Source organism: Brienomyrus brachyistius, chromosome 21 (assembly GCF_023856365.1).
Source record: "Brienomyrus brachyistius isolate T26 chromosome 21, BBRACH_0.4, whole genome shotgun sequence".
NCBI lineage: Eukaryota > Metazoa > Chordata > Actinopteri > Osteoglossiformes > Mormyridae > Brienomyrus > Brienomyrus brachyistius.
Genome location: NC_064553.1, coordinates 6541791 through 6566159, shown reverse-complemented (window position 1 = coordinate 6566159; position 24369 = coordinate 6541791). Strand labels below are relative to the sequence as shown.

General features: G+C 41.6%; 2 protein-coding genes across 6 annotated transcripts; one reads left to right on the top strand and one right to left on the bottom strand.

Annotated features, from left to right (window-relative positions):
* The first annotated feature begins 1366 nt into the window (after positions 1-1366).
* LOC125716743 (putative ferric-chelate reductase 1) lies at positions 1367-14824 on the top strand. Of its 2 annotated transcripts, none has more exons than XM_048989391.1 (16): positions 1367-1526; positions 4080-4278; positions 4422-4561; positions 4702-4796; positions 5134-5272; positions 5408-5590; positions 5898-5996; positions 6308-6455; positions 7140-7253; positions 7498-7613; positions 9561-9647; positions 9826-9923; positions 11684-11742; positions 11952-12095; positions 12347-12393; positions 13184-14824. In XM_048989391.1, exons 2-16 carry the CDS (start codon positions 4080-4082, stop codon positions 13274-13276), a joined length of 1761 nt encoding a protein of 586 aa, XP_048845348.1. In that variant the 5' UTR covers positions 1367-1526; the 3' UTR covers positions 13277-14824. The 2 variants fall into 2 exon arrangements, with proteins under 2 accessions (XP_048845348.1, XP_048845349.1); XM_048989392.1 differs by lacking the exon at positions 1367-1526 and adding an exon at positions 2521-2726.
* On the bottom strand, positions 14764-23929 carry si:ch211-153l6.6 (cell surface glycoprotein 1). 4 transcript variants are annotated; one of them, XM_048989387.1, is made up of 4 exons: positions 23873-23929; positions 16578-19713; positions 16363-16451; positions 14764-16226 (listed from the first exon to the last, which is right to left on the bottom strand). In XM_048989387.1, the coding sequence occupies exons 2-4, from the start codon at positions 19696-19698 to the stop codon at positions 16137-16139; spliced, it is 3300 nt and encodes a 1099-aa protein (XP_048845344.1). In that variant the 5' UTR covers positions 19699-19713; positions 23873-23929; the 3' UTR covers positions 14764-16136. The 4 variants fall into 4 exon arrangements, with proteins under 4 accessions (XP_048845344.1, XP_048845343.1, XP_048845347.1 ...); XM_048989386.1 differs by lacking the exon at positions 23873-23929 and adding an exon at positions 22080-22437; XM_048989390.1 differs by lacking the exon at positions 23873-23929 and adding an exon at positions 22139-22437.
* Between the last annotated feature and the right edge of the window lie 440 nt (positions 23930-24369).

Genomic DNA, 24369 nt, shown 5'->3' with positions numbered 1-24369 from the left:
ACTCGCTTTCTACGGCTGTAGCAAGCTGCTGAAACCTCATCCCGAACAAGGAAGAGAGGGGCAGCAAGGTGTAGATCTACAAATTAAACAAACAGAAATGAAAGGGAAAAGGAGTACAAGGAGAATCTGGGCTACAGATAAATACATAGGTCTGTAGCCTGAATTTTAATAAATTAATTAACCAATCAATCAATCAATTAACTCCCAGCTCCCTGGGCACCGCTGAGGATGACTGCCCTTAACCCCCAGGTCACTGGGCACCGCTGTGGGCAAATGCCCTTAAACCCCAGGTCACTGGGCACCGCGGCGGGCGGCTGCCCTTAGTCCCCAGCTTACTGGGCACCGTGGCGGGCGGCTGCCCTTAAGGCCCAGCTCACTGAGCATCGCTGCAGATGACTGCCCTTGGAAGCAAGCTTATTTTCATCTCCAGTGAGTAACTTGGGGGAGGTGTAAAGAGAATTTCCCCACAGGGATCAATAAAGTATATATTATTATTATTATTATTATTATCTAGACAGAAGGAACATTAGGAGAACTGTAAATATCGATTTGTCTCCCTCTTGTGGTAGAAATCCGACATTCGACGTTTTATTCATCGAACGTCAACTCGTCAACAACGTGCTGTGGATGTTTCTACGTCATTATCCACCTGAGAATTGGCGGTTTCGTTAGTCACCCGTAGCTGTTTTTACCCTGGGCCTGGTATAGATGTATTTCCGGGAACACATCCTCTTCTGTCATGTCCATTGGCATAAGATCCATTGCTGATTTCGGAAGTAGCTTCTTTTATGTGTGTAAAATAGTATTAGTATTGAATAAAAATATATCAACATAGAAATAAAGTATTTTAACATCATATCTGCATATTTTAAGATCACTGCATTTTCATTGCCATATAAATCAAAAAGATATTTATAAATAATTCAAAGAATAACGTTTTCCTGGATTCAATAAAGCATATCCTGATCATTTTTATTTACTGACGTTTGAAATATTCATCTGTATTTGACATTTGCAAATACATTTGAATTATTGAAAGCGCTGAGAGAAGTGAATGTTATGAAAGTAAACAGGAACAAATTAGGTTCAAGTAATCTTTAGAAAGTGATTTTCCAAGCTAAAAGCATAGACTGGTGTTAGATTGCTGGCTGGTATCTCTCACAGAACCCTATATCTTGTGTAAAGACAGGATGAAAACACCGGCAGTTTACTATGTTGTGCTGGTGTCATGTTCTTCAATATGCAAAGAATATCTAATTTTGATAATAGATATTATTGTTTTCTCGATTTAATGGCGCCCTCTACAGACCATGCGCATTATGCGGGAAACTCCCCGGACAGTTCCTTATTAAACTAGCAATTACCTGTAAGAGTCCATCCTATAGAAGACATCCGATCCGAGTGATACCGCCCCCTAAATTTAATCAATGCTGAGTCATTGTGGAAAAGGTGTTGAAGAAAGTGGTGAATTTGACGTACGCCTATAGCGGGATTAAGGGTACATGTTCTTGTGCGCCCATTAGACAGTGAGTATTACGTTTAATATAATGCTGTTGTTGTCATTATATACTACATTATATATTTTGGCTGTGACATCACTCGTGGCGGTTATAGTTCTCGCGCTTTTGGTTATACTACGCTAAGTTGTTCTATATTGTTCATGCAAACTTTGCTCTTTATAGTAAGTTTATAACTTTATCTGGCGATGGGAATGATTACGCTTGTTGCGTAACTGAATTCGTGTAATTCCATTTTACCTTCCCGAAAATTCTGATATTATATGTTTTCCCCGATAACAGCTTTGCTGCCTGATTAACATCTGCCTTTAAGACCTGTAAATATGTAATCTTAACAGCTCGACTACCACAATATATTATATATATGTATTATATTCTCTATTTCTGTTGTATCTGATGTTCATGTTATTGTCATTAATTAGAATAGTATTTACTGCGCTATTATTCTTAATGTTTTCTGTTTTTCTCTTTGCTACATAAGCCACACGTATAAACATTTTTAGACCTATATATGTAAGGGATAAACTTTACTGTTAATCATCAGCGGAAGTATTTACCAAACAAGACAGCAGTAGATGTTGTAACAAAACAGGAAAAGCATTCCTTTCTGTGAATTCACTTTATTGTTAGCCAGCACCAATGCAAGCTGGGTCAAGTCTATTCATGTTTTGTCTCCCGTGCGACGTATAAAACTAGCTAATGACAGTTGTACTACACATGCACAAACGTTTCCAAATGCGGAGCAAAAAAAGAGCAAAGAAATACAGGTCCGGTTGTAGTTCAAAATTAACGGGATACGTTAACTTAATTCCGGACTACGGGGAAATGACCAAAAGCTGTTTGGGTATAGTGTATCTGTCTGACTCCATTTAGCGCGCCAATATATGTTAACATCGTCAGGCCTAATTAATTACTATGTGTGTTTTGGAAATTGAAATGGAAAAATATGAACATTAATATTGAACTTGTCATTTTATGACATTTTAACTTAACTGAGGAGATCAGAAAACACTGATAAATGCTTTTCATTCTTGGTCTCAGGATTCTGTAAGACTTGGAGAAGGCACGGGTAGATTATAAAGTGATACTTATCTACTAACCAAGCCCATCCAAACAGAGAGGCCACCCCCTTGTTCAAAAATTGTCATCTTTGCTTTATTAAAATACGTGTTACAACCTCAAGGCACAATCAGAAGCAGAGCGTGCAAGGTGGGTACATTTAATCTGCCTCAAAAAGGATTCCATTCAGGATGATGAGTGTTTATTACCCTTTTTTGTGAACCTGCGTGGTCTGACTGTATCTGGTAAACACTCTCTGTCCCGAATTCATGTAGCGTGCGTATTGTAACTGGTTAGTCATGGAAGACTACATATAGTTGTAAGCAGGGGCGTTTCTGGATATTAAAAAAATGAAGGGCTAAGACAAGTTTACCCAGGGCTTGACTTTTTTTGAAGGAAAACTGATATCGGGGCTAAAACATTCGTGGATATAGCCCCGAGTGATCGGATCTAACGACGCCCATGATTGTACGGAACGGCAGTTTGCCTAGACCTTTGTTAACCTGTAGTATCTCGGATTTTACTATTAAATGAAACTTTGCGATTCGCCCGATAAGCTCATTAATGGTATGTCTTGTAGTGTTTAACCTTTATGATTCATTTAACTTTACCCCTACTGATAGTGTGTCTTCGCGATTAATTCTCCAAGTACTGCTCCAAGATCAGAGTTTTTCAACTAATTTGTCGCCGGTAGAACTGGCCAGGGGTGGCGTGTGTGTGTTCGTAGTCCGTCCATCCATCCATCCATCCATCCATCCATCCATCCATCCATTTTCCAAACCGCTTATCCTACTGGGTCGCGGGGGGTCCGGAGCCTATCCCGGAAGCAATGGGCACGAGGCTGTGTACGTAGTCAAATTATGAATTTGTCTTAAATGGCTTAAACGATTAATCTTTTGTATACTTTTTATTCATTTAATCATCCAAAAGGCTTTAAGCGCAAAGTCACGCAATCAAATTAAGCCGAGAATAAGACCGTCCTATAAAGTTGACACCCGTTCATGTATATATTAGACAATCTGAAAAACTGGACTGTAGTAAAAAGACAAAATTGTGGACAATTTTTTAAATAAGAAAATTTCAGAAAACAATTGATCATGAACCCACAGGTTAAGAGAAATATCATACGTGTTATTGGTAAGTAATATGTGTAAATAAATGGTGTGGACCTGAATATAATTACTTTATGAAAAGTGTGTCGTGGCAAAAAAATGACGTTTCCTTGGATCCGTTCAATGCTGACGTAATAAGGTATATTCCACGAAATGCCAATCTCTGTTGGAAGTTTGAAAAGACCTTCGGTTCCTTATCATGGAGGCAGAGCAAGGGAGATCTGCTTCGGAGAGATTAACAGAAAAAATACACTCGCTCTCAACTGTCGCCTCTGGTTCCCGCACGGCTGTAGAGTGCTTTGTATATTGTTTAATGTGAACATGCGCTTTTTTGCATACTGCTACGCGCAATTGCATAGTGCCTAATACTGGCTGCGCGCCGTCTTTTCAGATGTCTGCGGGAATGCAGAGCGCCCTACTGCTTGTTGCGGCTGCCTGCATCGTGGGCGTTGAAGGTTTTCCTAATGGACAGGTGGCAGTCGCCTGTTCCAGCATGATGCCAAATCATGGTCAAGTAGCCAGTTCTTCGCCCAGCCCCTACACGGTTACGGTGGATAAGACTACGTTCAGCCCAGGAGACAAAATTAAAGGTATTCTGTATTGTTTTTCAAGTCTTTCTTACACATACACGTATATTATGTGACTAATTAAAATGTATTTCCCCCTATACAATTATTTTTTATTGAGGTAGATCATTTAATTTAATTTAATTGTTATGTGCTTTTCATTTCAGTAACTCTTTCCTCATCTACGACATTTAAGGGTTTCCTGATCCAGGCTCGTGACTCAAAACAGCTCAGCGGTAACCCTGTCGGCACCTTCACTCTCCTGAGTTCTACTCAGTCGCAGCTGTTGAACTGTGGGTCAACGCAGGTAGAAACCCATCAGCTAAATGCCAGGGTTGCGGTCCCAGTAACCTCCACATCCAGGCACCATGTTGTTGTATTTTGCTGTAGTGGTGTTTATTGGCATACGTGGAATGTCATGACAAAGTCTTAACCAATCATTTTTAGGGCTCTGCTGTCAGCCAGACTAGTTCTGCTCGGTTGAATCAGATACAGGTTACTTGGAACGCCCCAAAGACTGCGCCCTCAACTGTGCAGTTTCTGTAAGCACTCAAAGATTTTATTACTTTTTTTATTTTATTTTTTTTCCATATTTCCAAGTTCTGTTGTTTGTGATGACTCTTGTTGACATTAGCAAGGCTGGACCCATGCACAGGTTGACCTGGGCTATAGCTCAGGGGCCCAAGTAGTGTGTGTGTGCTTATTACAGCAGCATTTTATACTGTAGATAAGGCCCTAACAGTGACTTATGGACCCCTACCCCTTTAATTTTGGCCCTGGTCATCAGGAAGGTGACCAGCTTATTCTTAGGAAGTTTGGTGGGATGAGTTAACCACGATAATTGAAAGGGATAAACTTGTTAAATCTCTCTCTTTCAAGCGCCACAGTGGTCCAGAGCTACTCTGTGTTCTGGGTGAAAGTCCCAAGTCAAGTGGTATCGCTGACTGGAGGTAGTCCTCAAGCACCAACACCAGTACCAGGAATGACCATCACTACCGCCTCCATGCTGCCCGCCCCGGTAACTCAGACTTCACTGCATAATTTCATTAATGGACCTTGGAATAGTCTCCCTTACTTTTTGATTAAATTGCATGCATTCGATTGGCTCTTAATGGCTCCCAATCCTTCTTCCCTTCTCTTTTTTTTCCCTCAGTTCAGTGCAGCGGGATGTGGCAGCACGACGTCATGCCTAAGGGACCCAGTGGGCTGTGACCCGCAATCCGACCCACAGTGTTTTTACCTCTCATTCGCATCCATTGGTCAGGCTGTTCAGTTCCAGCTCAGCGGACCTGCCCAGGGATACATGTCGTTCGCCCTGTCCTTGGACCAGTGGATGGTGGGTGTGCAGTGTTCTGACCATCTTCACATGGCACTGTAGCAGTTGTGGATGCAGACTGGAAGATCAAAGAGGGGTTTCGCCGTTTCTCACCTTTTGAGTTTGTAATTTGCAAGTAACTGCCAGTAACCTGTAGCTGTGTTCCATGGGCAAAGCAAAATCCTTGTGGAATGGTTGATGAAAAGCAGTTGGTAATGGTGGAAAAACGTGAAAAGATTAAAAACACGGCCATCACAAGATACTATGGGCCATACTGTCCAGACTAGAGGTCAGCGCTGGCTAAATCTGTGTTTGTTGTTTTTTGTAGGGGAACGATGACGTGTACTTGTGTGTCCAGAACGGGAACCTTGTGGACATCAGCGCTGCTTACGCAACGGGCCGGACTTACCCAGAACCGGCATCTATGGTAGGAAACAGATTCCCCATGGATGTAGCGTTTTCCTAAAAATTGGATCAGGGGTGTCAGGACAGAGAGAAAAAAATTGATAGCATGGAAGCTAAAATCATGAAATAAAGCAGGCGAAAGCATGATCTCAGTCTGAGAGTGTCCTTGCAGCCTAAATCCTATAATTATTGTTTGTGAACCTCTGGTTTTTTTTCACATAATTATTGGCTTATGTATTTTCTGAGTAACTCTATAGGCCTAGACCTGTTGAAATGTTTGCCATCATGATGTGTTATTTGTCCATAGCTTTCCTTCTGCCTCTCTGTCTCCAGGCTGTGCTGTCAAATACAGCATGGAGGTTATCCAACGGGGTTATCCAATGCAGCTTCCTCAGGAACATTAGCATCCCTGCCGACCAAACCAGGTTTAACTTGAATGAGAGCTACTACATATTTATAGCAAATGGAAGAGCTGACCTTGGTGAGCCCCGCAGCCTTGTCTCGTTTGCATTTGACTGGAATAGCTGCCTGTAACTGATTGTTTTGGTGGAACATAATAAATGCTAACCTGTACTTTGATACGTTACATGTGGACGTGACAGTTTTGGAATTCTGTTGAGTCCAGTCTAGAAAAGATATGACATCCGTTCCAACTACCATGTAATTGTTTCCGGAAAGTGAGTTTTATTTGTTGTAAAATAATCATGGGTTGTTCTTGGCTGAGACTGTTACCTGTACACTGGGTATGGTATTGTGTGCAAAGTGGACAAACAGTAGGTTTTTTTCCCATACAATGATACAGGGATTAACTGGTTTATGGGGTGTGAGGTTGCATGGTTATATAGCTTTTACTGCAAGACGTCACATAAATGTCCTCAGGAAGTAGGATCATCCAGTAATTATCGCCATGGGTTTATGGTGTTATGTAAGTATATGAAAGACCTATAGACTTTAGTGTCCCCCTAGCATGTAATATACCCAATTTCCACTTATTTGTCTTGAGGATTACGCTGTATCAAAACAAATCAGGAAGCTTGCATTTCCACAATTTTATTGCAAGCAATTTTCGATTAGCCCATTGAGATAAACACACGCACATGTCGCCAACCGCTTCTCTCTTGCCAGTTTAAGCTCTCTCTCTCTCGCTCTCATTGCCTGCCCCCAGGTGCCATTTACCAGCACGATCGCCAACCCCTTGTTTCCAACGGGCTGAAGTCCATCACTGGATCGCCTGAGAACTTAAGCGGTTCACGATCGTCGCTGTTGGTGAAGTTTCATGGTACGTCTACGCAGCCTGTGTGACTGATTACAGGGCATGATCTTGGTCAACATGCCTGGCATTCTTAAATTTTTGATGAGAATCTTCAAATCTGTGTTGTGTATGATTTACAGAGGGCTAAAATACAAAGCATACTGTATTTTAAAGCATCTAGATACTACTGTTAATCTCATGGTTACATAAGTAGTAGATTAGCATGGTTTGTTGTCCATTGTTCAGTCATCACTTGTACCTGCTCTACTAGGGGCCTTGATGCTCATTGCCTGGTTGACTACAGTGACCACTGGGATCATTGTTGCGAGGTTCTTCAAGGCAGAATGGCCCAGTAGCACCCTGTTTGGGCAGAAGGTTTGGTTCCAGGTAGGGTCTTCGATGGCCCGTCGACAGTCACCAATTATGATCACGCACATTATGTTCGCATTAAGGAAGCTTTGTACTACATTATGAAGGTATCTATAGAGCGTTATAGATGAGAGCTTCATAGACCATTCATAATGCATAATACACATGGCTATATTGTGTTATAGCTATGTTTTTAAGGCTTTATGAATGCATTATAATGCATTATGAAGGTATCTATGATGCATTATAATAACTGCTTTAAGTGAAGTGTTACAGAGGTTTTTAGTGAAGTTCCACCATAGGCTCTTTTAGAATTTTTTTTAAACACATCTTTAGATTAACTGTATTGTTTTGTAACTATTTCTGAAGTTTTTACCTTTTTACGTTTTCCGTCTGTGGGGCAGTGGTGACCAAACGGTTATGAGAGCGTGTTTGTAGTTGAACATTTACTGGTTTGAATCTCTGACCAGCAAGGTGCCACTTGAGGTACCCTGAGTAAGATACTGCTCCCTGGGCGCTGAATTAGCTGCCCCCTGCTATGGTGTATATGAGTTAAATGCAGTCTTGTATGAAGAACCTGAAAGTCACATTTAAGTATAAGTACAGATACCCTCCCAAAATTTTACTTTGATAAAAGTCACCAACTAGAATTCCACTCGAGTAAAAGTATTCACTGTACTTAAGTATTACAAGTAATCTATAACTAGCTGTACTTGAGTAATGAAAGTACAAGTGCAAGTAAATGTAAACAACAATGGAACGCTGTCTAAACTTTTAATATTAAAGGGTTTACTCAGCATTTTAAAGCATGGAAAAGAGAAATTTTGCCCCCATCACACACTTCAAAATCAGGGCTTTAAAAACCTAAACAGGAGTAGGCTATTGTTAAAAAAGAAGTACAGGTTAATGTTAAGGTATTTTAAAGCCATTTCTGAAAACACAAGTCACTGTTCTTCTTACCACCAGCATGGGGTTCATTATCTCAGTCACAAAATCCTGTTTTCCAGCTTAAATACTATTTCAATGTTTATTGTTCAAAAGTACAAGTTAATATTAGTGATTCAAATGCCCTAACCAGCCCATCACCAAGAGAAGAAAACGTTCACCTAACATCAGACACAAAGCTCACCCCAAGCTTTTATCCAGGCTAATCATGATAACTGAAGTTAATTCACTGGTGTTTACCATTAATCTAGCTTTCCTCGATGTGCTTCTTTAGATTGGACGGGGAGCTTTTAGACGCCAAAATTTCGATGTCGTTAGGCAGGCACAAGAGGCATTTCATCCGATAGGACGAATCTTTTCCACCACGTAAGAAAACATTGTGTTTAAGTATGGCCAGGGGTGCTTTTTATCTTCTCAGTCATCTGTAGCCGATGCTACTTCTGCTCTTTCTTCCTCCATGCCTGCTTGTGGGATGGCTGCTTGGCGCTCACATCGACAGATAACCGACAGGTCGAGTGTGGAGTGATGCGTGCGCAAGTCACGTCACGTGATTCATAGAACAATGACAAGTCAGCTTCCGCAAGCTTCTGTTGTTATCACCTGAACTAAAACCGACCAGAGAAAACGCCAAATCTAATTTGATTTTTGTAATGATTAACGACATTCTGCGCTGGAAATGTATCGGAGTAAAAATTTGCAGTTAAACTAGGAAATGTAGTGAAGTAAAAGTGTAAGTTGACAAAATAAAAAAAAAAAACATAAAAGTATAGATACTCCCAAAACATACTTGAGTACAGTAGTGAAGTATTATTACTTCGTTACTATACAACACTGGTTAAATGCAGAGAACACATTTTGTTGTTGTGTGTATTTTTTGGTACTGTGTTTGCAGTCATCCTGCAGTTTTAATTATCTGTGCGTTGGTACAGTACATCAGAATGAAAATGTACAGCCCACACATTGCTCTGATTTATCGTTTGAGGTCACGGGGGGGTTTGCGTTTCATCCCCATGTCTCCAGATGCACCGGGGGCTAATGATGCTGACTGTGTTGCTGTCTTGCATCGGTTTTATCCTCCCGTTCATCTACAGAAAAGGCTGGAGTGAGGTATGTATCGTGAGCACATGCATAACGTGATTGTTAGTCACATCCTCAACGTAACATGAATGTTCTTTTTTTTGCTTAGTCACGGTGATGGATGATGCCAAATTCCCACAATAGACGTGTTTTCCATGCTGCAGTCAAATGAACGTTGACCAGGAATGTGACCGATCCTGTCTTGCAGGACGCGGGGGCGCACCCCTACCTGGGCTGCATCGTCATGGGCCTTGCCATCCTCCAGCCTGTCGGGGCGACCTGCCGACCGCACCCCACAGCCCCACGGTAGGCCTTTACCCCCCCACACGGCCCCTTTGACTCGTCTCCCTAAAAGCCGTGCTTTCCGGAATGATGCAATATTGCAGCAATGTGACGTTCTTTGCTTACATACAAGATATTTTGAGTTTTTTTTTTATTTGAATGCATTTTGCCTTGCAAAAGGGGCCCTGTTTGGAAATCTATGAGGCGACGGGTTCGGCAAATTATGCTGAGAGATGAAAACAAAAGATTTTGCAATCGGCGAAAGTGATCGGAAATACGCAAATAGTCAGAACGGGTGCTGAATTATCGGAAGAGGAGCAGACCTGCCTGTGTTTTTGCTGCGTGACAGAAGGCAGAAGTTGTATGACATTAGACATGACTGACGTGAATAGATGAACTCATTACCCCATTTCCTGTGCTTCCCCAATTTAACAGAGACGATGTTTTTAGATGTGCTTTTGTTTGATAGGTATATAAAATTATGCTAAACTTTAACCTATTGCTGAACCACTATGATCCAAGCAGTTAGCTTAGTGGTTACCCTGTTGTAAGATGTAGAACAATTTGACTTCCAGGAGGCCTTGTGTCTAGGCTCTGTGGTAGGCCCCGGACCCCCAGTGACCCTAAATAGGACAAGCGGTTACAGAAAATTGGTGGATGGATGGATGGACTCCCAGGAAGAGGACCCTGGGTGTTCTGCTCTTGCACCAGTTAATTAATCTGTATTATATTAATAAAACAGCTGTCCATTTATGAGATTATTATGTTAACTGGAAGAAAGCATTTGCTGAGCAGCTATATAGTAGAAAAAGACTTTCACATACCCACTGGTGCTGTCATTTTTGTTATGTTAGAAGTGGTACGATTAAAACACGCCCCACTCCAATTTGTATGTCGTTAAAATGAATCATAACGAAAGCCTTTTGAAGGTTTGCCACCTACTTTCCTCTCAGACAAGGCTTGTCTAATTGGTAACTGCGTGTCATTTGAGAGCAACGGGGTTTTGTTTCTTGATGTTTTTTTTGATGGAAGGGCTGTGCCGTGATTCGTTAGGAGGGATCACAGTTTTGGAAATGCATTTGGTGTGACCTGCCATCATATGTTATTTATTATTTTGGGCCTAACTGAGGTGTCACTGCGGTCCTGAATGATTTGGTTTAGCTTGTACTCGGGGGAAGGAAGAATCAGACTTGAATTGCTTTCAACCATAAACCGAGGGAAGATAAAAGCTGGTTTTCTGTAATGTGATTCACAAATGCTATATAAATTTTCACAAATATGTATATTTGACAAATTATTCCTTCAGGTTATTTAAAGGTTAGAGGGACCTTTTGGACCCCGCTTGACCCAGGGTCTGGTGACAAGTGACCTGATTATGGGTGGAATGTGTCTGATCTTTCTGTCTCACGTGGGATTCCTCCCGGAGTCCAAAGACACACAGTTAGGCTACTTGGAGCCTGTAGAGTCCGTAGATTTGAATGCCATATTCCCTGGGGTCGACCCCCCTAGTCTCATGACCGGTGCTGCCTGTGATAGACTTCAGGACCCTCCTTAAAACCCTGAGCATGATAAGCTTGAGAATGAATAGTGGATAAACATATTTCATGTATGACACAATAAAAATGTGGTCTGAGTGATCCTGTAATAGCTGATGATGATAAAATCTATTTAAACTAAAGCAGCTAAACCAGGTTAGCTTTTAAAAAATAATGAACTATTATTGTTGCTATTTATGTATTTTGGGAATTATTTTAATGTCGCTTTTATGTCATTGATATCCGTAGGCGATTTATATTCAACTGGCTTCATTTTGGTGGAGGTATTACTACACAGATATTGGCTGGTAAGTTGGTTCCTTTCCAAACATTGTAATACCTAAGATTACAGTACTTGTTGCTTAAAGTGTCATGTGGGGAATGTCTGACGCAAGACTCTGCGGCGGTTTTGCGCAACACTTCTTGAGTCACATGCTGTTGGGGCTGAGAGCCTGACTGCGACATGACGTCGCTTTGGGCTTCGGCTTGGAACTGAGCGGGCGCCGGTCTGTTTCAGTGGCGACCATCTTCCTCGGTGTCCAGCAGCAAGCGCTACTCTTGCCTACAGCCAGTGCCAACGGCGTGCTCGCCGGGGTCGTCTGCTGGGCCGCCCTCACTGGCCTGGTGCTGGAGCTGCACAGAAGAGGCCTAATTAAATTCGGTCAGCTTGCTTCCCACTACCTCCTTACACTCTATGAAGAAAATTTCACAGTTTAAAGGTTTAGGGGGAATTCAATAAAAATGTATCCTTTAGAAATGAGTGAAGGAAGACCTCTAAAATGCTCATCCGCTGTGATTGGTGAACGACTCTAACAATTAGCTGTTATATAAAAGGCAGGAGGGTGTTTTACACACTGAGGCTAATCAGCTTAATAATAACTGGTTGGTAATTAATCTTATTCCCTCAAACAGGGAAGGAATCATCCATGTACGAAGGCAGATTATCTCCTGAGTCTAAGGTAAAATCTCGATGCGACAGAAGCATGAATACTCCTTTTCTTCGTTTTTCCAGAAAAACGAAGTTGCCATATGGTAAATAATGTGCATTGGTTTGGCGCCCTCTAGCTGTAGGTTTATACTACAAATCTAGACATTCTAAAATATTTCCCCTTCATCACATTAGTAGCCATTTATTAACTGTGACTGTTTCCAAAGGAAAATCTATGCTATTATATGCAAAGTAAATAACTTTTTTTTTTTTATTTTATGAAAAGGGACATTGAGGGTGGCACGGTGGTTAGCACTGTCACCTAACACCTCTAGGATTAGGGTTCGAGTCTCCACACTGGCTCCGTGTGTGTGGAGTTTGCATGTTCTCCACCACATCGTTGTGGGGTTTACTCCGGTTTCCCCCCATGCTGAGGCTAATTGGAGTTACCAAATTGGCCATAGGTGTGAGCGTGTGAGTGAATGGCGTGTGAGTGAATGGCGTGTGAGTGAATGGCGTGTGAGTGAATGGCGTGTGAGTGAATGGCGTGTGGTTGTTCACCACCTTGCACCCGTGGGCTCTGGGATAGGCTCCAGACCCCCTGTTAGCCTGAATAGTGGTTTCCGAAATTAGATGGGGAAAAGAGAGAGAAATTTAGAATAATCCTTTAGAAGGTTCTGGTATGTAAAAAGCAGTCTCTTTATTGGTGTCTCCATTACTTTTGATATATTGATTTATGGTTTACTGTAACCTGCATTCATGTGATTTAATACCTGTACAGTATGATCAAATGAATAAGTGTTGCTTTTTTTTTGTCATAGGGGAACCTGTTTAAAAAGCTGGTTCTGATTGGCTTCCTCGCTGGAAACCTGGCTTTCATCGTCACCCTTTTATACCTCATAAGCCGCGTGTGACCAAGGCCTCTATTCGGCAATGATCCTCCTACCTCTGTCTGAATTATCCTTTTTCTGAATTAGTGGATTAGTTATCTGTGCCTTTCTCAGGATGGCTGTGGGTTCAAGTCCCATGGCTGCCAGAGAAATCATATCATTGGGTTCTTGTTCAAAGCCTTCAGCTGGCTGACCCTATTCTTTAATCATCATGTGTTTTTTGCTTGGGACAAAGGCGTAATAAATAAATGTATGTATTTTAAAACGGGTAAAAAAATATATATGAGTGATCTTAGGTCTGTTAGAAATGCTTCAATATACAATTTTGTAAAGGGCTAAAATTATATGCAAGAATATTATTGTTGCCATTACAAAATACAGTACCGTTATAAAATAGTTTAAAAATGTATAATTCATGTACAGCTCTGGAAAAAAATTGAGACTACACCATATTTTTAAAGTAACCTGCATTGTTTAATCTTGGTTTAATCCTGGTTCTGCTGGCAAAAGGCTACATTGCGAGGCAGGATACTTCCAGGCTCAAAGTTTCTAAGACAGCGGTACACAAGAACAAGGTGAAGCAGGAGACACTGGGAACGGCCAGAAACCAGTCAGGTAGAGGGCGGAAGGGACTTTCCAGTGCCAGAGGTGACCGTTAAGTTATCTGGCAGTGTCTCTGATGAAGTGACCTTCAAAGGGAATGGGAAATATTAAATGGTTGTGAAGTGCACTGCTAGGACAAGTTAGTATCGGGCTCCTAGAAGCAGGACTGAAGATCCATAAAGCAAGGAAGAAGCCCTTCAATGAAAAGCAGGGAAGAAGCAGGCTGGAGTGAAAAAGTATATCAATGATCTCCAAAATAGGCTCATACTGTACATACCTATCAATTGCGAAATGAGTGAAACTTAAAAGTTTTGCTGTGGTCTCTTGTTTTTACCAGAGGGTTTCTAATCCATAGCACAGAATGACCACTGTATTGTAAGGTTTCTAAATCCGTCTTTATTTTGTTTATAACACTATATGGTTGAAAATACAAGAGCACAAAAAGGACAGCTGAAAGGACAGTAATTATTATGTTTTTAAACATAAAACATATTTTGTGCTCATTAACCCAAGCCAGCTATACTAGCAAACGGGAAACATTCATTGAGCAAACTGAACAGAACTGTCTGCAAAAGCCATATTCAACAGTAGCCATATATGTCAACGAAATAACCTCTCTCCGTGGATACATAATTTATTTAATGAATTTAACATGAGCCATAAAGATGACGTAGAACAGTAGCATCTTTCATTTTTGTGCTAAATCAAAGGCAGCACTCAAGGAACACGGACTCGGCACCAGAAATTTTTGATTGCTGATTTTTTTTTTGTATACAGGTTGGATCTTCAAATATTAATAAGGGCATTGATAACCATTGGTGACCTCAAAACCTGGCATGAAGTTGACGTCAATTTAAGATCTAAACATGAGCGCTTTCTTTCATTGGTGTAGCCTTTATCATGTCTGATTTGTGCCTTCTGTGGCCGGGGAAGATTATCCATTAAAATTGCTGGCTGACCTTAACCAAACTCACCTGGAGAAGAGTATTTTTTTTCCCCCCTTTCAAAACGCCCCCGCACGCTCATTACTCGACTGACCCGTGTCCTTCCCTCTACGTGGCCATTTCATGTCAGCTGGGCACCTCCTTTAATTCCTGTAAGTTCATTACTACTGTCGGAACTTCCGTCCCAAATGCGTCCACAGTCTTCATGCGACGTACAGGCAGAAGTGCACACAGAGGACAGCCCTAAAAATCCCGCTGAGATCAAAACGACTAAACACAGCCCTTCATTCATGTGTGCCAGTTATGTAAAATCAAGGTTTCCGCATGCAAAACTACACTAGCAAAAAAACAAAGTGTGAGGCTATTTTCTTATCTGTGTCTGCGGTTAACGATATAGAACAATTAACTCTTAGCCTTGAAGATAAATAATTGCAATATAAAATAGCACTCCATTTTTTGTACAGTTCTTCCATTATTTCCAAAACAAAACAGCTATTTATTTATGGGATACCACGGGAACCCAGTTTTTGACATTTTTTCCCCCACATTGTAAGGTCCATGTGTTGTAAATTCTCATAATACTCTTACCAATAAAGATTTGTCTTATTAAAAATTATTAGAAAATTATTGAGAAAGCGATTGCTTAAACGTTCGACAATAGTAAAATTATGTTTACTTTTAAAATCTATAGCAAATCTTCCACGATTGTAGTCTTTAATATTGTTTTTCAAGATTGGCACCTTTGGCAGAAGTAGTTTAAAGAGCAAACCTGTACATTATAAATTAGAACATCAGTATGTTATTCAGTGCCACATTATGTATAGGTCATAATTCATCGTATGGGTGTCAAAATATGAAGGGGATATATTTAACCATCTTCCAAACAAGTATGATTACCTTTTTCTTGCTTCTCCTAGAGAATAAATGTAAAGATAATTTTAAGCAAATGTCTCCTGTTTTTGAATTCATACAATTCTGAACCTCTTATTCATAAATTCAAATTTTTGGAAAAAGTACAAATCTTTTTTTTTTTTTGTAAAAATTAAGTGCAATAAATATCTTCCATATGCGATCTAGACTATAAATCGGAATGATGTAAAATTATTTCTGTTGAACATCAAGTGCTCTAAATATAGGGGCATCATTCATATAGCAACTGGGGGTTGTGACATTTGTACACTAGTTGTTGTTTCTTTCGTATAATACCACGGTATCCATGACAGATACACATTGCTTGTTGCTAGGTTATATCAAGACAAAACGCAGCACCGTGACTGATTCAGAAAAGAACAGAACTGTAGGCCTCCTGCGTCTCTGCTGCTATTGGTCTCCTGCGTTCACTCTTGTTGGTGATTGGCAAACTCCCCTGCCTCCCATCGCATCGCCATGGCACTCTTGCGGCGCACCACAGAAAAGGTGTCTGTGAACTAAAGGAAGATGGCTTCATCCATAAAGGCTGGCTTCACATGCAGGTTCATTTCAGTAATTTTACCCATTGATTGACTGCTCCTATTAAATTTTGACACAAGGAGCGAAAAAAAAACTGTAACCTGGAGTCTTTACCTTGTGGTCACAGGACACAACGGAGCGGTCCATCTTGCGAGCGGCCCTCAGGGGTGACGAAGGAGACGATTTGCATCTCACTGGCAATTCTGGTGAACAAAAGACAGAACCTTATTAACACTTGTCAAGATTCCCTACATTTATATGCCTTGTGCTATGTTGGAATTCACATTGAATTCAGGAACGGTAAAACCAATTTTTGTGCCTTGACCTACCTGATTTGTCAAAGTTTATGCTTTCCATTAAGTTCGGTGACACCAGAACAGTGTCATATTTCTCCTTTGGATAAAGATGAGCCCTTTGTTGTTTTAGCTCCTCCTCCCTCTTCTTGACGATCTTGATTTCTCGGTCTACCAGGGAGTGGGAGCTCCGGGAGCGCAGTTTGAAGAAGGGATTGTTCAAGAACGTACTCTCTTGTGCATCCTGGCAGGTCGTGTTGAGGCAGAACTCCGAGGCACTGCGTATTATTAGGTTGGACGTCTCGAGGATGATGACGTTGGTGGTGTCTGAGGGCCACTCACTGAATGTCTTCAATCCTGGAGATTTCTGTGGCCCCTGAGAGCAATGCTTTGCTCCGGGACCACAGGGATCTGGCTCAAGGATGATGACATTGTTGGCTGTCATCTCGTGATATGTGGGACTCTTTAATGATGACGAAGTGCTGACGGAGATGGGTGGTGTTTTAATGCTGGGAGACCTCAGTGGTCTACAGCTGTCTTCCTGAAGGTCTGGGGTCTTTCTTCTCTCCTCTGGTTTGTTGAACTTCCCCATGAAGAGGGTGGCAGGTCTAATATTGGCGGAGGGTGAGGTGGGCAGCCCCCTCTCCCTTCTAAAGTTCTCTTCTCGCTCCATGGCTAGGCGGATCTCCCTTTCAATGGGAGTCTCAGGTTCATCATAAGGGGAGCGGTAACTGGAATCATCCAGACCCGAATCTTCAGAGCATGGGCTGAATTGGGTAAATGTGAGTTCCCTCAGAGCCAGACTGTCAAGCTCCATGTCTTTCTTGGGCTTCTCGATGTTCCTCACTGGAGTGTACATGAGGCTGTGTCCCCCCTGACAGGATCCCTGTTTGACAGTAGGTTGGAGAGCTTGCTGCTTCGTCTGCTCCTCCATCTTCAGCCACTGTTTGCGAGCAACTCGGAAATCCACATGCTCTGTGCTGACATTTTCACTCTTTGTTTCCTGGATTACACAGTAGTCACTGGGGATCTTTTTGTCCGTGCTGGATCTTGCAGGGTTTATTGTGTATGTTCTGTGCTTGACTAAGTTCGGAGCAACCTGTTCCTTGTCCTCAGACATTTTTGATAAGCCTTGAGATTGGGTAGAAAAATGGCAGGGATCTTCCTGTGTCTCTAAGTCATACCCTGAGTATGACTCAGGCTGCTCTAAAATACTTGCGCTGTCTTGGAGCTGAGCTTCATTCTCCTGTTCGGGTTCTGTAAGGGCATCCTCCACGCTTGCTACTTCTTGAACAAAATGTTCTTGGGCATTAGTGTCCTTGCTGTTGTCCAAGTATACGTCATTTTCTTCCTCTTTATTTATTGAGGACGAAAATATGGCTCGCCATTTGTCGTCAGATTCACTGTCTGACGACACAATGGCTATTTCAACCTGCAAGCAGTCACTCAGGTCATCTTGGTCGAGATTGTGACAAGATTCGTTGGAGATTTCTGATAAGTTATCCTCCCTGAGGCACATTTGTAAAATAGGCTCTTCTTTCTCCTCCTGGGTGGCGTTATGTTGGGTAACACCATGTCCCTCACAACCATCAACAGCTTTCTGACTGATTTCTGGAACCACATTGTCTTCAGCATCTCCTGTGAGGACAGGACTGTTCATTTCTTCTTTAGGTATAGGAGTATCCCTTTCTACTTTGGATATAGGATTGTTGCTTTCTTCTGTGGGTAGAGCACTATCTTTTTCTTCTTTAGCTATAGGACTCTCCTTTTCTTCTTTAGCTATAGGACTCTCCTTTTCTTCACTGGGTAGAGGTTTATCTTTTTCTTCTTTAGGTATAGGATTCTCCTTTTCTTTTTTAGCTATAGGACTCTCCTTTTCTTCACTAGGTAGAGGTTTATCTTTTTCTTCTTTAGGTATAGGATTCTCCTTTTCTTTCTTAGCTATAGGACTCTCCTTTTCTTCACTGGGTAGAGGTTTATCTTTTTCTTCTTTAGGTATAGGATTCTCCTTTTCTTCTTTAGCTATAGGACTCTCCTTTTCTTCATTGGGTAGAGGTTTATATTTTTCTTCTTTGGATATAGGATTATCATTTGCTTCTTTGGGTATAGGACAATCCTTTTCTTCTTTGGGTATAAGACTCTCCTTTTTTTCATTGGTTATATTACTATCCTTTTCTTCCTTGGGTATAGGACTCTCCTTTTTTTCATTGGGTATAGGACTGTCATTTTTTTCTCTGGGTATATTACTATCTTTTTCTTCCTTGGGTATAAGACTCTCCTTTTTTTCATTGGGTATAGGACTGTCATTTTTTTCACTGGGTATATTACTATCCTTTTCTTTTGGTATAGGACTCTCCTTTTTTTCATTTGAAACATTACTATCTTTTTCTTCCTTGGTTATAGGACTCTCCTTTTTTTCATTGGGTATAGGACTGTCATTTTTTTCACTGGGTATATTACTATCCTTTTCTTTTGGTATATGACTCTCCTTTTTTTCATTTGAAACATTACTATCTTTTTCTTCCTTGGTTATAGGACTCTCCTTTTCTTCTTTGGGTATAGGACTGTCCATTTTTTCTGTGTATATAAGACTGTGCCTTTCTTCTGTGGGAACAGAACTGACCTTTTCATCCGTGGTTAAAGGAGAGTCCCTTTTGTTGTGGTCGATCTGGTTCTGTGATTTGCAAGTTAATTTGTTCTCACACACGCTTCCTGTATTTGAGGGGGAGTCTGAAACTGATGATGTCATGGTCTCTGTTCGATTGAACTCCTCTTGTCCTGCCTCGAGGACCAAAGCCTCCTTGTGGCAGCTAATGTCTCTCACACTCTCCTGATCTCCATTTTCTAAGTCCTCAAGTACAGCGATTTCATCTTTGTCTCGGGGCGGACCCTCTGACGGTCCCACACTTTCTTCCGTCTTAATGGGTTGCATTACGTCTGCCTGGATGCCAACTTTTTCACCTTCCACAAGTAAGCCATTATTTTCTGCCATCTCTGTTACCATAGAATCCATGTTATTGTCAGTTACAGTGCCCATGCCTGAAAGGTGGCTGGTCTCTATGGTAACAGCTTCTGAGAAGTATTCTTGATCTTCGGCTGTTGGGTTTTGAGGGTGACTGCAGCCTTCAATCAGTTTGCCCCCATTCGTCCTTTTCATGCCAGTCGTGGCTCTCTGTAAAACCAAAACAAAACAGGTTTTAACCAACAAACCCCCTGAAGCATAGCTTTCAACCTGCAGAAATGCTCAACCTGTCATTTTCCAGCCCTCTGCTGCACGCAACTCTGTTAAGTGTGAAAAGATGCCTATCTGCTCGCCAACTGAAATCCTACTTCTCCGCAAAGAAGGTGTTAAAAGCACCTATCTACAGCCATTTACACTTAGGTCTCTGCTCTGCAAGGCGAATCGCTGCGAGATATCGCACATTCCACCATGAACCCTTCAAAGCGACAACTGTTTCTTTGTTCCAGCTTAACAGTGACACACACGGCAGGTGGGCAGGCATCTTTTGATACCAAAATTCACCATGAGACACATTTCAAGCAAACCATGGAATTTGGTTGGGCACGGCGCAGAGGTCTCGGAATTACCATAATTCCCTGCCTCCCCAGTGCATGTGCACTCGTGCGTTTGTCGCATGCTCCAACGTGCTGCTAGCGCCGGTGACGAGTTGAAAACACGCATGCAGAGGGATGCAGTGATTCCATTAAAGGACTTCGCAATTGTACCACTGAATAGATGACTGGTGTGAATTCGTGCGTGTGCGTGTGCGTGAGGACACTTGGAGGGTAATAAAATAACACTACTCAACAAAAACGAATAACCTAAATAACTGAACCTAAATTACTTAAATAAATTCATGCATACACATATGCACATATATTTTTTTCTTTCAAAACAGAGGTGGTTAAGTTGCAGCCTGATACTTAATGACAGTCGTACAGGAAAGAAAAGGGGCATAGATATCCACACACAATGTTTAAACATATTACACATATTAGAAAATACTGTTCAGCGCTTGTTTGAAGAGAACCCCTGAAGAAGCAGCGGACTTGTTATGTAAGATTTCTGGATTAAATGTTGTCACCCACGCCTGCGCTGCTCTGTTCTCGTGGTGCATGACTGTCGGATCCTAATTTTACTGCCGAGGAGGGGGGTGGGTGAGGTCCAGCCCTTCAAGACGGTACTTCCAGGGGAAAGAGGTGCTGAGGATTGGAACCAAACATTTCGTCATGAGATTCACAAAGCCGGAACCAGTGATTTCATAAACAAAGCTGATACGGTACGATCATTTTTACCTTTTTTAAATGACAAATATGTTGCCGTTCACATTTTAAGCACGCTCATATTTAATGACTGGTATTATCTTTAAACACAGATAATTTCAGTTTTATAGAAGCTTAACGTGATTTACACTATTTGAGTTATTGCTTGAATAATATCACAACACCATATATCCATGAGATTCATCAAGGCAGTAAAATTATTTCTCCCATCTCGTATGTGTGTTTTCCCTTTGCGACCGCAATTCTCTGTTTCCTTCTAATATCTTTGCTTTTAAACTGAAGGCGAAATCTTGGTGCCCTAGCAAACGATCTGCCCAGCAGAATCACCGATTGCTGTGGGAAATCTTGGCTTTGCTCCCAGTCCTCAGCATCCAACCAGAAATCAGACAAAGGTTAAAATTTGGACAAATGTACTCCGTGGGAAGACAGCGATAAGCAGAGTTCCGTAAGCATATTATCTGCTGTACTTTGCAGTATGAATTTATAACAACGAAAAATACTGAGGTTTGAGTCCCCTTCTTGCTCTGGGACATTCTTGATGCCCCCCCCCAAAAAAAAAAAAATTAATATAATGAAATCTCATGCCCACTCTGTGAAACTCTGAAACAACTCTGCTAGCAGAGAAAGGGGAAAAACGGCACAAACTGTCATGTCTAATCATTACGGTAAAATATCACAGAATCAAAGGAGTTATGGAAGATTTCAAGCACTATGACCTGTTCCAATCAAAAACATTTTTTTACAAAACACGATTACAACGCAAACACTGATGATTCTAACGTGAAAAGAGAAAAATACACATTTTTCTAATATAAATATACCAAATATATCTATATACACATTTCATTAGCCTATTAAACAAAATTTCAATTATTTATTCAAATATGTTCAAACATTGTGTAAACATTGTTTGGTGGTAGATTGATTTCTATATATGTCTATCTCTGCCAAAGGTAAAAATGTATTGACCAGCACAGTTTTACCTCGACTACTTAAACAGGCATGCAGCATACTGTTTTTCAGCGTCCAGCAATGCAGAAAGAATAAACTAATTAACAGTCGGGAAATCCCTCAGTACCAATCATCGCAATGATATTGAAAATGTCAATAGGACAGGAGAACATCAAAGCCATGCACAACGGTAGCTGTAGCGGATTTTTCCCTTCAAAGCTCAAGCAAAAAAACAGCAATCCAGCGCCAGTCAATTCACACAGAAGGGAGAGACATGGGTACAATTTGTTTCCCGTTACCTACCAGCACTTTCAAACAGAGTAGCCAAAATGATATCATCTCCAAGTCAGCAAAATACCCACATTTTTTCATCAAACCCACATGCAGCCTGTACAACCAAATTGCGACGCGTCGCGAGTAATGCATAGAGTTCCGCTTTTCCCCGTCACTCCGCTTGATTTCTACCGAAGATATTGATCTACCGAGCAGCTCCTGGCGGGATGAAGTCGAGCGGACGCAACACGTATTGGCACAAATGTCACTGAGATGTGTTTGATCGCCAAACGAGCTGTGTTACCCCCGAACCCTCCCTGTACACGGCGCACTGCGCAGGAGCCTCTGGCTTCGCTCGCTATTAGATCAGCTGCCGGTTATAAGCCCACACGATTTTACTTCGCGGTCAATGCTGTGTCCCAGTCACTGTTACCAACAGAGATCGTCGAGCAGGTTTTGTGTCAGCGCCATCGATTCCGATTGGCATACATTGGTTTTGCAGCACAGGGGAATACGAACGCTCAAAAACATTAGGATTCCTGGGTATTTTGTCCGTGAAATCTATCCATATCCTACCCACAGGGTGTGCCAGGTAGATCTGCATCAAACCTAGGAAACGAGTAATATTTCTTTTATCTGCAGGAGAAGAAGCAGTTCGGTTCTCTCAGTGCAATTATACAGGTAAGTCATTAGTACTGTCACCTCAAAACAGAACAAACACTGGAAAAAAGTAGCCGCCGAACTGACATTGTTGGCAATTTCCGCCTCGATATGGCTGATGAATACTGGACTACAGAGAACTTGAACCTCCATTTTTCATTCAGCTCCTTCAGGAAGACCTGAGGCCCTAATAAGCATATACAAAACGAACAGTATACCCACTAAGCAGGTAAAGGTGCCTAATGGTCACATTAATGCATTTTATTGCAACTGGAATCCATTATTAAAGTGTTTCCCAATCTAGTCCTAATGAACCTACAGTCGGCCCATGTTTTTGCTCCCTCCGAGCTCCCTGCCAGGCAGTCCACATTTTTGCTCTCTCCCAGTTCCTGGTAGGGAGAAAAAACATGGACTGTCTGTGGTTTCCCCAGGACCAAATAGGGAAACACCACATTATTTAACTATGCAGCCTATGGAATCAAATTGACTGGCTTTGTTACAAATTCGATGGAGCCAAATCAATTGGACAACCGTGTGCTTTTTTCAGAGTACAATGAAGATCTACTGGGATGTGATTTGAGTGGGACACTCAGCCAGGTACCTCAGCAATGTTAAAATTCACGCAAAGGACGCTCTACAGAAGTACTCTGATGGATCATCTGTTGCATGACATCAAGACCGTGGTCACATAGTGTAGAAGACCCGGGTGTTTTGATACTCTCCCGGCAAGCTGTTGGGTGAAGGGTGCATTACAAAGCAATGCGAGTGCCTGTGCAGTGTGTGTGTGTGTGTGCAGTGTGTGTGTGTGTGTGAATCCTGCAATGAAATCTGCCAGCCCTGCTTCTCTTTTCATCTGGCTCGAGTCTTGGAAATGTTCCCACCAGCCCACACACTTCTGCGAAGTGCACATGCCGATATCTTACTGCCTTGTGCGTTCATCCTCATCCACACATCCCCTTCTTCTCCCCTCACCTCTTCAAAGAGCTCAATATCAGTGCTAACCTGACAGACCTCCCTCTGAACCACATAACTAGCCGGTTATTCTAAGGCATCCTCTTCCCTGCTGACTCCTATACAACGGCATTCCTCCTCCTTCTAAATGGTTAGCAGTCATCAATGGTCAACCATTAGAAAAAACCTTCAAAAACTTTTCCCATTCTTACCTTGAGTCAGTGCTGTGGCTTGACTGGCTCATCGGCTGTGTGTGTTTGCCTCTGTCTGATGGTAACCCTGGTAGGCGGGACTCATAGCCAACACACTGGGGGATCAGCCAATGGGAGAGGTTAAGCTCACGTGATAGACAGGCCAACCTCAACCTGTCACTGGTACTGTTTCCAGAGGATGTTCTGCACAAGGATGCAACCTACACTCTGTTTTTATGCTATTTCTAGGCACATGCCAAAGAAAATAATTGGGAGATTATTTCTGACAGGTCCTTCGGTTTTGATGCCGTATAGCTAGGTCACGTCGCTCTCATTAAGACTCTTTATCAGAAATGTCGCGATTTTATATATAAAAATATTTAACTCGTACTATAGCTTACATGTAATGGGAAAAAATGTATAAAGTATATTTTTTAAAAAGTATATTTTCAAACCAGATGTTGTTAAAATGCAATAAACACAAAATGAAACATAAAGATTAATATTTTAATTCCGTG

What these genes read in the sequence shown, in the direction of transcription:
- si:ch211-153l6.6 (XM_048989386.1), bottom strand. Translation starts at nt 22,202, where the DNA reads ATGCATTACTCGCGACGCGTCGCAATTTGGTTGTACAGGCTGCATGTG. An exon ending in CATAAACTTTGACAAATCAG is followed by an intron (nt 16,452 to 16,577) that starts GTAGGTCAAGGC and finishes TTTGTTCACCAG; the next exon opens with AATTGCCAGTGAGATGCAAA. An exon ending in TTGTGTCCTGTGACCACAAG is followed by an intron (nt 16,227 to 16,362) that starts GTAAAGACTCCA and finishes ATCTTCCTTTAG; the next exon opens with TTCACAGACACCTTTTCTGT.
- LOC125716743 (XM_048989391.1), top strand. Translation starts at nt 4,080, where the DNA reads ATGTCTGCGGGAATGCAGAGCGCCCTACTGCTTGTTGCGGCTGCCTGC. An exon ending in AAATGGAAGAGCTGACCTTG is followed by an intron (nt 6,456 to 7,139) that starts GTGAGCCCCGCA and finishes GCCTGCCCCCAG; the next exon opens with GTGCCATTTACCAGCACGAT. An exon ending in TACTACACAGATATTGGCTG is followed by an intron (nt 11,743 to 11,951) that starts GTAAGTTGGTTC and finishes GGTCTGTTTCAG; the next exon opens with TGGCGACCATCTTCCTCGGT.